This window comes from Falco peregrinus, chromosome 8 (assembly GCF_023634155.1).
Source record: "Falco peregrinus isolate bFalPer1 chromosome 8, bFalPer1.pri, whole genome shotgun sequence".
NCBI lineage: Eukaryota > Metazoa > Chordata > Aves > Falconiformes > Falconidae > Falco > Falco peregrinus.
This window is the reverse complement of record NC_073728.1, coordinates 59,906,422-59,918,606: the sequence shown is the minus strand read 5'-3', so window position 1 is coordinate 59,918,606 and position 12,185 is coordinate 59,906,422. Positions and strand designations below refer to the sequence as shown.

General features: G+C 44.3%; 1 protein-coding gene across 2 annotated transcripts in view; it reads right to left on the bottom strand.

Annotated features, from left to right (window-relative positions):
- ADAMTS2 (ADAM metallopeptidase with thrombospondin type 1 motif 2) overlaps nucleotides 1–12,185 on the bottom strand; it is a 261,886-nt gene that overhangs the window by 184,711 nt on the left and 64,990 nt on the right. Inside the window, exons 1-2 of one of the 2 annotated variants that reach the window (XM_055811749.1) lie at nucleotides 3,005–3,314; nucleotides 1,697–2,058 (exon numbers count right to left, since the gene is read on the bottom strand). The exons of the other annotated variant lie outside the window; for it this stretch is intronic. Coding sequence (XP_055667724.1) covers nucleotides 1,697–2,058; nucleotides 3,005–3,092 — 450 coding nt within the window. The 5' untranslated portion in view covers nucleotides 3,093–3,314. Of the gene's footprint in view, nucleotides 1–1,696; nucleotides 2,059–3,004; nucleotides 3,315–12,185 lie in introns of those variants that run through there. 2 annotated transcript variants of the gene reach the window in all.

Here is a 12,185-nt window from a genome sequence, read left to right as displayed (position 1 = left end):
GAATTCTCCCGCTTCTCCTAATGAAAACAACAATGCTGGAAAGAAGCAGGCACACAGGTTGTAGATATAGGTTGAAAACTAAAATTCTTTTGGTAGCTTTCTGGACTCTAGCCATTTATGAGTGCCACTGATTTGAGGCCTGGTTTCATTCCTTTGCATTTGAGAAGTTACAAAATGTGAGAAGAGCAGAGCTTTATAAACACTTTGTCATTTATACATGTAACATGAGGTGCTGGATCTTTTGAGTCTTATCCATACTTTGGCTTTAACTCCTGTTGTATTTTGTCATAACTCTCTTCTCCAAATATAAGGAGTCCACACTCCGGCTTACACGGGGAGGAAGGAGTAAGTTTCACCACTGCCCTTACAGTTCACACCTGTGCTGATGAGGTTGCACAAGGCAAACAGCAGCTGTCAACAGGATCTTCCTCCACCTTTCAGCAGAGATCAACAAGGAAGAAGGGCTCTGGCTCCGCCCAGTTCTGCAATGCCCAGAGCAAGTCAAAAACGATCAGTGCTAGGTACAGGGAGAGCAAAGAACTTCTGCTTCCCTACCAGAGGCAGGCTTGCAGGCTCATTCTCTGCTTTCTGAATTGTTCTTCTTGCTGAGCCCTGGTGTGCCTCTTGCCCTGTGCCAGCTGTCCACATCAAACAACTGCAACATTAAAACCTGCTTCTCAAAACAGGAATGCACATGGCTAGGAGAAACCACAGGAAAGAGTAAAGGGAGAAGCATTTGATTTCATTCCATTCTCGGATAGCTGACATACTATCTCCATACATGTTATCTTCTTGGCACAGCAAATTAACAACTTTCTATGATAAAATAAATAGAAATACAACTGACTCATCCTGGCTTTTTATGCAGAGAACAGAATGCATTAAAATTAAGTAATCTCAAAATTAGGAACTCTCAAGGGTAGAGCAAGAAAATACTGGCTGGATAAATTGTTCATGATCAAAAACATAGCCCTTTTCTCACTAAACAAATTGCCGTGCAGTAATTACTGTTCAAATGACAGTATGACAGCTTAGGATGTCAGGGACAAACAGTTGTAATTTGACTGCTGACCATGCACTCCAGAACAGAGAACTGCAGCAAGTTGTAAAACACACAGTCTCACAAAATGTATCACAGGGAGCTGTTTTGCTCCTAAAACTCAAACTCTTTTGTGACTTTCCATCAATCACTGGATTAGGCAATGAAACTCACCGAATGAAAGATCCATGAAAAGACTGAATAAATTAAAAATTTTCCAGGGCAAAAAACCATGCTTTACCTACCAAATTTGCTTCCAGGGAAGTCCAGCCCATTATTTGGGATTAACTCTTGTAAAATTTCCCTTTGCAGACTGGAAGTGAGAAGCGGAAGCGGATGCCGAGCATGTGCCACTTCATCTTCTGTTTCAAAGTGTCAGACACCTCAAGTAACTTTACCACAAACCAATACAAATCCTGGCTTCAGCTGCTCTGTTCCAGAGTAGCTGCCACAGAGCATGTGCTCAAACTTGTAGTGCCACTGTCTGTAAAGAAGTGCCTGGTGCAGCGCAGCTATTCCCACACCAGGGAACATTACTTAATTTGCATTCACAGTTACCATATGAGGTGTGAGTTTCTGACAGTCCACACATTTTATATTTAAAGACTGTAGGAAATTAATGTAATTATCTTTGATAAAATAACAAAAGTAACTTACCAGTCCATCGCAATTGCTGATAGCGACTGAAGCGTTTGGCAAATCAGTGATATCCCCAACATAGAGGCAATTCCCATAGAGAGGTTCAATGTGAGTCTCATCAGAGTCCTCCTGCCATTCAACTGTTGCTCCAGGCGCCACTAGCCTGGAGTTTGGCCGCAACCTGAAGTGAAACTCTCTTCCAAAAACAGTGACATTGTAAAATATTTGCTCATTTGCTGCTTCATGTTGCAAGTCCTCCGCAGCTCTCCTGAAGCGTGCTTTTGGTGGTCCAGACACCAAGTGGGATAGGAACCTGCCCTCTGAATCGGTGCTGGTGGGGATGACAAGGCTGTAATCCTCTATATTCCTCAGAATTGGATCTTTACAGGGACAAAGCAAGAGAGGAAAGAGATACTAGAACTTAAACACATCCTGATGCCGCGGGATTTTTATTCCATTATTCATTAGCGCAGCAGACACTTACATAAGGCGGATGGACACTGCACTCTGTACAGGCACTTCATTCACCAGCACTAAGTGTGCAGAGTTCATTCAAACTTGCCTTTTGCTCCCCAGAACATCAGCCGGCAGCGGGAGCCTCCCCACACCACAAGGACCCCGCACTCCTGCCCATACCGCAGGGTCCCACCACCCTTTGCTCACCCAGCCGGGACCCCGCACCCCCCACCCAACCCGGTCAGTGGCCGGGTCACCTCGGGGACTTTGGGGCTACCCAGGTGGCCAGCTGACCCACTCCGGGATCTCGGAGGGGCAGGGGCAGGGGCTCGCTATGCAGGTTGCAAGCCTGCCAGAGAACGGCACGTCCCTCAAACTGCCCCCGGTGCGGCGGGGATGAGCCGGCCGGTGACGGGGAGGGCACGGGCAGCGATCGGCAGCGGTCTCCGCGGGAGCCCCCAGAGTTTCGGACGGCGGCGATGGCCGGGGCAGGAGGAGGAGGAGGCAGACGACCTGCCATGTGCTTCATCCCGCACGGGGAACTCCAGGCACCGAGCCCTGCCCGCCCGCCCGCCGGGGCTCGCCCCCTCCGCGGGGCAGGCTGCGGGCGGCCGCGGGCACCGGCGCAGCGCTGTCACCGCCGGCGGGGCTCCCGCGTCCCTTTCCCCGTCCCCGTCCCCGCCTGCCGCTTGCAGGAAACAACTGGAAACCCGACAAAAGTAGCCGCAGAAGAAGTTCAAGGGGAGCGGAAAGCCGCGGGGCGCCGAGCCGCCACTTCGGACGGGCGGGCTGCGAGGCACCGGCGGCGGCAGGGCAGGGCGAGCAGCCCAAAGGCGGCGGGGCGGCCGCGGCGTCGCGGCAGAGACCTACCTCTGTCCCCGGGGCGCCGCAGGGCGCCGGCGGGCAGGGCGAGCGCGCAGCACAGCAGGAGGCAGGCGATGCCCGCCGGAGGGTCCATCGCGGCGGTCCCGGCCCGACGCGGGGGCCGGCGCCCGGGCTGCCCGCAGCCGGCCGAGCGCCGCGCCTCCCGCAGCCGGGGCGGGCCAGGCGGCAGCTCCGCTCCGCGCCGCTCCGCGCCGCTCCGCGCCGCTCAGCGCTGCCCCACGCCCCGCCGCCCGCGCATTCGCCCAGCCGCAGCCGCAGCGGCAGTGGCGGCCGCGCTCCCGGCTCGCAGCGAAGCAGAGACACCAGGAGGCGGCGGGGGTATAATACTGGAAACACAGGGCGTGCAGGAGTGAAGTCAGGCTGATTGACAGAGGCGCTGCCACACGGCGCAGCCGGGCCGAGGGGAGCGGGGACTGCCCGCCCTGCCGCCCCGCCGGGCAGCCCCGAGCGCCGCACCGCCCCCGGGACCCTGCCGCTGCCGGGACCCTGCCGCTGCCGGCGGCGCTGCCCGGGCCGGGCCCCGGGAGCGGCGATCGGGCTTGGCCGGGCGCGGTTTGCAGCGAGAAGCGGCACCCCGGCGCCGGGCGCTGGGACCAGTGCCCCGCTGCTGGGGCCCGCGGGCTGCGCCGCCCCCGCTCCGGGCTGCGAATTCCCAGGGAACTGGTGGTCCAGGGAGACCAGGGCCAAACCAGGCAAACTTACGGCACCTCGGCGTGAGTTTTGCTGGAGTCTTGGGTTCCCGCTGAAAGCAAGGACCAAATGGAAAAAGTGCCACCAACGCAGACAAGCCGCGATCAGAGATCTTCGTCTGATCGAATAAATTACTCCAAGCAGCCATTTCAAGGGAAAAATCATTTGGATTATTTGCTAATAAGACTGAAATTACTTGCTCCAAAGCAACCTTATATTAAGTATCCTGCAAATGGAGAGCCAAACCCTGAAAGCATTCAGGAGTACTATAAATACAATATAGAAAAAGAGCCTTTAAAATAATTAAATAATCAAGAGTGGCCCTTATGCAAAAAAACAAGTTATATTTGTTTCCATATGGCCAGGATAAATGCCATACCACTTATTCCTTTCAGATAATGTAGATATTTACTCAGCTGTTACATTATCATTTGCTGTTTTCACCACTCTAACCTTGCAGAACCCTAACAGCTCTTCTTGTTCGCCCACTGTCCTCGCCAGTCCATGGCCCCAACTACCACAGGCCACTTCGCACTGTATCTGCATGGATATCCCTCTGGAAATCTGTATGCAATGGCTTCCTGCAGGAAGCTGGTCCTTTGCCAAGGAATTTTCCTGGGTATCCTTCACTCTTCTTGCTCCTTTACAACTAAGGGTCCAATTATTACCTTCCTCCCCTATATTACGAACACAAGTGAAGGGTATAGAACAGTAACAGCTAGATAGTACTGCTCAATGCCAGTGACTAGTTTTTACAGACCCCAAGCCTAATTATGGCAGTATGTGGTTTTGTGCTTGCTTGGTTTGCTGTTCTGGTTTGGTTTTCTCATTTTTTAGGTTAAGGATTAAAAGGGAAAGATTATTCTGAATAGTGGAGTAGATAATTTTTTATATTACATTCAAACATCCCTTTACTTATCTTTTCAAATTACCTCTGCTTGGGATTTCTGGCTGCACCGGGCTTCTCCCAGTTCTTCCTTTTGGTTTGTTTTTCTGTCGGCTTGTATTTTGTTTTGTTTTGTTTGTGAGTCCATATTGAACAGCTTCTCTTACTTAAAATCTCATATACTTTCCTCAGTACATAGCTGGTAAAGTTCCAACTTCATTTTTATTGGACTTATATTTTAAGCTGATGATGTGGCTTTTTTATGTTCCATCCATCCCATCCTGCTCAAATTGAAATAACTTCTGCTTCTAAACTTGAAAGGGAGAAGGATTGGCCCTGTATGTGAAATCCAAGTTCTTATTTGTATATGATGCATCTAGAAAAAAATAAGGAGACAGTATATTGTAGAAACACAAAACAACCCAGCCAATAGTTCTACTAATTAAGATGAATTTTTATCTTGAAAAAAATTGAGGTTAGAAAATATGCTTTAACATGGATAACAGCTGTACTGCACAGTAATGATACAAATAAAAAGAATCAGTAACTGCCTTCATGTAGTTTATTTCTATACAGAAACCAAGTTCTATGTGCATGTTATTATCTTATTGGGGGGAAGGGGGGGGGGGGGGGGGCGGGACGAGACCCAAAAGCTCCATGGGCTCCAGGGGTTGGTGGGGCTGTTTTACAACCTTCTTTAAGATTTTAAACAAAACCAAACTGAGAACAAGTGTCAAACAACAGCACCAGATCTGCAGTTGGTGTTTCCACTGAACTCACTGGAATAAATCCTGATCCCCCGCTAAAGTCAGTGAGAGGTTTTGCCATTGACTTCAACAGAGCCAAGATTTTCTGCAATGGATTCACAATGCCAATTTAGACCAACTGAGGATGTGCCACATGTGCAGCAATGACCCCATTATCCTTCCAGAGGAAAAATGGATCTGTGTTTGACCCTGAGGAGGTGGTCCAAGGCATGCCAACCACCACAGAGCCCAGAATGAGTAAAATTCAAGAAGACAAGTTCTTACATCCCTACTGTAAGTTCTTACATCCCTACTGTAACACTACTACAGCAGAGAAATTCAGGGGAATACCCTCCTCAGAACTAGTTCTTGCCCATTTCCTAAACTATTTGCCCAGGATTCTTGACATGGGCAGTCAAGGTCGCTGCCTAGGTAGGGCCATGCCATGGCTGTCTCCAGCAGGATGCTTCAAATTTTTTTAGAATTAACTAGAAAAAATCAACATGAAATGTATGTACTGCTGCATTACTCATAGTCCACAAACCTCTAAATTAATTGGTATGAATGAAGTCACATCAAGTTTATTTTACTGGAATGAAGGGAGAAGGACTAGATACTGTAACTGTGCTCTGATAGTTTGATCTGAGGGTATGCCTATGCTGCTGCCAAACATGACTACAATCACACAGATGCTTGCCTTTGCTGGAGACAGGCATACAGAAAGGAGAAAATGATGGTATGTGTCCTGAATGAGTACCTAGTCTGAAGGAAAGGTGTTCTAGCAACTTATGCTGAAATATCCAAAGTTATTTTAAACAAGCTAGCTGAGGCATGAACGGCACTATAACTGAACCAACATGGAGTTCAGCACAGACTATCTGAGTATTTACCTGGATTTACAGATCTTCTAGTCCACACCAAGTCTGTGCTATCGATTCCTGTTCTAGCTAGGGTACATCTGTATAAACTGCAGTCAAACCTTCCCTGTGGAGATGTTCTCTCAACATTTAATTTTGCTTAGTAAAATGAAAAGATCCTAAGCTTAAATCACCAACTGCTGCTATGGAAGTTTCAACACACGTATAACTGCACATTGCAACAAGCAACCTTGTAGCTGAGATTTCCAAGATCTCTGTTTTTAAGGGAAAATCCGTCTTTTCCCAATGTTAGTGGGGCTGTGAGGGGAGACGCTGGACTGCAGAACTGTGCGTTCTCCAAAGGGCATGCCATCACCTGAACAGGTAAGAGTCTGCTTACAGCCCTCATGTTCCAAAGGTTTTACATGAGAGGTTCCCCAGAAAGGAGAGTTCTCATTTCTGACCTCCTTATGAGGAGTACAATACCTTTCTGCAAAAGGACTGTAAGTTGCCTGCATTGTTTCTTATGCAGATCATTGTCTTTGATTTCACCCTGAAGTGGTATGCCTACTTTCTGAATATGCAACATTAAAAAAATTAATAAAAAAGAATAAAAATTAAAAGAGCATGCCAGTTCACTTCCTCTACACTTGACATTTCCAGGCTCTATATTATCTGAACCCTTTTGCCATTACATGGCAATATTATATACTACCTATAAAAAAACCCATGTATTTAATGCTAAGTTTGAGGCAGCATATGCTAAAGAGCAGTAACTAAAACTGGAACAGTCCTGCCTTTTCCCCCCTTTACCTGAGCACAGTAATGAAACAATCCATCACAGAAAAAACAGACCAATGTAACAATTAATAAATTACCAAATCATCAAGCTCTTTTTAATAATTTAAGTTCCACTCCTTTTTTAAGAAAGTGCAAAAGAAATATTCTCAGGGAAAAAAAAAAGTTATAAGAAACTAAATTAAAGCAGTAATACCCAGGCTAGTCACTTTGATTCCTGGAGTAAGAAATATGGTATTATTACAAAAAAATATGTACATCTTTAATTGGTAACTAACAAAATCCTCCCTACAACAGGGGAGTTACTGATTGTATGAATATTGATTGACATCTTCTCTGCATGCTCATCCTGAGATTTCTGAGGAACAGCTCCTTAGCCCCCACCAGATTGCCCAGGCAGGCCGGTCGTCAGAAGACTTGGGTGATTCTGCTGAGACAGAAGCCACACAGGACATGCCCCAGAACTTCAGTGGCTTAAGGAAATTTATTGACAAAATTAAGCAGTTACATGGTAGTTTTGAAACCTGTCGCTGCTGGACAATGGGACTTAACTCTCCCTTTAGCTATCTAAGATTCAAGTGTACAGCCTTCCAGGACAGTAAGGAGCAGCAGGCATTCTTCCCAACCTCGCTCCGTGTGTCTGCTGCCCACGTAGGATACCTGCAGCCTGAGACAGTAAAAAGATCAGGCTGCCTGTAAATTGCACGGGCTAAAAGATTAATCTGCCAGATGCTGGCCATATAGGGACCAGCTGTGGACACCTTCGTGGGTCTGTGCTCATTGATAGAACAGGTTCAGATTCCTTCTGCACTGGCCCAAAGCTCCTACCTGACTACAGGCTTGCAGCTGAACTGTATGCACACGTTCATTTGCACTCAGAGGCAGGGGAAGAAGTAAAAAAACCTAGGAGTAGGGATCCAAGTTTCCTTTACCTTCTTTTGTATTTGGTTCAGCCACTTTGTCCTGATTTTGTGGCCCACAGTAAACGTTCCATCTTAATTCCCCTTTACATTTTCTCTGTCAGCATAACACATAAAATTTCATTGTTACCACTTCTTTCACTAAACATCTGTATTTAACTGCTAGTATAATTGTCTTTTGATAAATAGTACAATCCCTCCCCTACGTTTTCACCTTGATTATTTCTGTGCAGATTTATTGCCTCGCTATTAATATTCCAGCCATGTGATTTATCCCAGCATGTTCCCGGAATACTTGCCTTCCCTATATAAATATTTGAATGATCTTAATTTCAACTAATTAGTACTGGGACATTTGATTTCCCTCTTGAAGAATTCTCATTTGTTACTAACCAGTTCCTTTCCAGTTTATGAGATATCTATTTTGAGGGGAGAAAATAGAGTCACTGAACGAACCAAACACTTTTTCAATACTGTTCTACCCTTCTTCATATTGTTCATGTCAATCCAGTGCCAAAATAACTCTCCTAGGTCTCAAATCTCAGAAACATCAAATACACAGTCAGTGACAATAAAGCATTCCCATTCTGCCTGTCAACATGCTTCAGCCTTTAAAGAAAGACAGAATTTATCTAACATCTTATGCCACAAATTTGGGCAAGTCACTACATTCAGATTTGTGCAAGATCTGGGAGACAGAACAAAAGTTAGATGGCCCTAAGATCTGTCACCCTCTGGGCATCTCTTTAACTGTCAGCTTCACCTACAAAGAAAGCTGCGGACAACTAGGCCCCAATCAAGCGGTTTAGATTTTTTTTCCCAGTGCAAATCTAGCTATACGTAATTTTCCCTGAAAAACATCTAGCAAGTTTGGCCGAAATATTTTGGCTGTGTGCACTGCAGCTTTTTAAAAGGAGAAGAATCAACATCTTCCAGAAGAAACATGTCTGGAGGAAAAACATGTTTCTAGTCAACATATTAATTTATTGTTGAGAAAGAATTTTGACGGAGCAGTTTCAACCAGCCATACTTACAAATTGTTCTGCTAGAAAGAAATCATCTCAGAAGCATTTCAGCCATGCAGACTTCTTCACCCTCCAGAAAAAACCACACCACTCATTTTCACTGATTCACCCACTGCTGACAACATTAATCGGTTGTTCCGTCTAAGCATTGTTTCAGTGAGTAAGGATACACATGAGGAGTATACATTAAGAAACAAAGCAAAAATATTCTTTACAACTGCTAGAAAATGCCTCTGAAATATTTTTATATAAATCTAATTGAGTACAGACAAAAAGCAGGACTTTCCCCAAATGCATGAGTTAAGAAACATGAGAAATTTTTAAATTAAGCCTTATAAGATCTTCAGATTCAATTCTCTCTTCAAATAAAACAAATTCTGCTTTCCAGTTGCCTATTTCACAACTGTAACTCTGATAATAGGACATCTTAGTAATTTATATCTTCACTAAAAACAAATACCCATTTCAAAGAGACCAGGAGATTTTCCAGCCTCAGAATCATTATTTGTATATTCGTATTGAAGTAGTGCCTAGAAGGCCCAGTGGAGACTGAGCTCTATTGAGTTACTAAGACAGTGAAGAAAGTGACCTGCCTAAGTACAAAGTTCAGTGCAGCAGTTCAGTGAAACAAGTAGAAAAATAAGGATTTTCATACCAAAATCACAACAGGTGGTATAATCTTTCAAAAAGTCACCCCCGCAATCCTTATCTATTACTTGTAGACACACTTTTCAAATAGTATTTATTCTTTATGTCTATAAACAGTTTATCTGAATAATTATTACCTTTAACAACAGAAGTCTCAAGCTCTTTCCTTTCTCCCTTCTCACCGCCTACACTACCACCTCGAGAGATGCCATGCATTTGCAACTTAGCCTTTTTTTTTTTCCCTCCCTTAATCATGCTTTCTGGGAGCTACAAAGCTGAAAGGGACAAAAACCGTAAATAATTGTATCTTCAGAGATGAGTTTAAGCTTTAAGCAGTGGCAGAAATACTGAGTTCATATGCCAGCATTGTGCTTGATCAGAAAAGTCTTTACAAATTAGGTTAAGGAAAATTTACTGCTATACAGAATCCTTTATTCTAAGAGGTTTTTCATCAGTCACAAAAATGATAAAATTTCTGTAGCTGCCGTTTAAGTATATAAGTAACTCAGAAGGAAAAGCACAGGAGATTACTGGGATCTTGTCCAATATGGAATATGCAGCCTCAAGTCAAACAAGCTCAGAAGGTTCATGGAATTTGACTCAGTGAGAACTGCCAACTCAGGGGGAAGGTCACAATCACAGAGCCTAAAAGATAGAGGAAAACACTTCTCAGGCAGTCAGGAGATGGAAAATTTTGGGGAATGTGCATTTTCTACCTTTATAATAGGAGATTTGTGTTGGAGTTGTGAATTTTGCATTTCCTCTAGCTCCAGTCTCCAAGCCTGCCAAATTATGTGACATTGCGCATGGAATCTCTGCCTCATCCTTCAGTCATTCAGATGAAGAAATGAGGGCAGGGATTATTTAGGAATATTTTATAGCAAGCCTCTTGCATCATTTGTCACTGAGAAAAACTCAAGACAAGGACTAAGACTAGAGTAATACCTGTTCACCTTTGTAGTGCAGAAATTGAGTCCTATGACTGCCTTCTTTTTAACCCCAGAACAGAACTTACTCGAGTGTGAGTTGGCACTCCTAGAGTGTACTATAAATTGTGTCACACCAGCATTGAAAGAAAATAGCATGGAAAATCTCTAGTAAGCCCAGGGCTATTATTGAAACACATGCAGTAAAACAACCAAATGTTTCTGGCTGTTCTTCAGCTTATTCTTCAAATGACATGATAGGGTCTAGTCTGTAATATGAATAGCTCTAACTTGGGTAAGCATGCTGTATGTTTGCCTTATAAACTAATAAAGCCGAGGTTATGCAAAAAATTGTTGCAGCTTAAGAAAGTCCAGTTTAGTGGAAATAATAAAGCAAGTTCACAGAAATGGAAATTTAAGGAAACACATTCAGAAAGCATAATAAGAAACAATTTTCACCTGAAAATTCAAAGCTGTAGAAAGCTGGCTTGGTGCAGCAAATGCAAATCATACATTAGGCATTTCAGAGCCCCAAGGGAACAAAGGGAAAATCTGGATGTTTCTAATGACCTTCTTCATTTCACAAATGTAATAAAATCACTTTCAAACAGATATCTAATGTTTCACAAATTTATAGCTGGCTTTTGCTCCACTTTCAACCAATAGCTGACAAGTAGACTGCAGTGTTCAGTCCATGACCTGAAAGCTTGTTAGCAGCCTTCCTTGTTCTTTGGTTCTTTGTATTGATTTCAGAGTATCACAGGGAGTATCTTATGATTGTTCCTGTCCTTTATAGACATATAAATCAAGAGTAAATTCACTGAACTCAGAGTTGTGACCCTCATGTGAAATGGATGTTAATACAATCAGAATCACCTACTGACAATGTGTTTTTGAATTATTTCAGCCTGCTGTGCTTATAGCATCCCAGCCTCTAACATGTAGGTTTTGACAATTATTTAACGTGCATTTCATAGTCAGACAGCAAAGAATCCCTAAACACAGAAGCAGGTGAAAAACATGAAGTATGTCTACTAAATGTGATACCCCACAGTTTATTTCCTCAGCCATCATGTGGTAATTTGGGGGCTTTGGGGCTGCCTGAGTTTCAAAATAGTTAACCAACCACAGCGTAGTATTTTATCAATCTGTTTTCATTCTCACAGTAATGATGTGATACTACATAAGGGATACTGTATCAATGATCAAAGTGCATATGCTTTGCATTCCCTGACAATCTTTCCACCTATCGTAACTTCTGGATTCTGTCTTCTTTAGGCAGTGTGATACATGAATTACTGAACTTCAAAAGCGGTCCGTGTATCTTGTCTGTGTCGAAGATGAATTCTTTAAAAGCAGGAACAACTCTTTAATTTCTGATCTGTCTATGTTCACAAGTGTGAGGCTTGTTCATTTCTCCAAAGCACTTCTGAAAACAGCACAGCAGACCTGCAGGACTCCCTGCAGCTTTCTGCAGCTAGAAGGCATGTTTTGGTTGAGCAGACAGAGCCATCAGCCACCAGAAATAGCTGTGCCTTTCATTTGCATATTTGCTTCTAGCATTCCTGTTTACAACTGTTGATTATTCTTGCACACAGTCCTGCTAGGGAAGTGCCTGAGTACTAAAATGACAAATTCTTGCAATGAAACAGTAGGTAAAATGACATCTG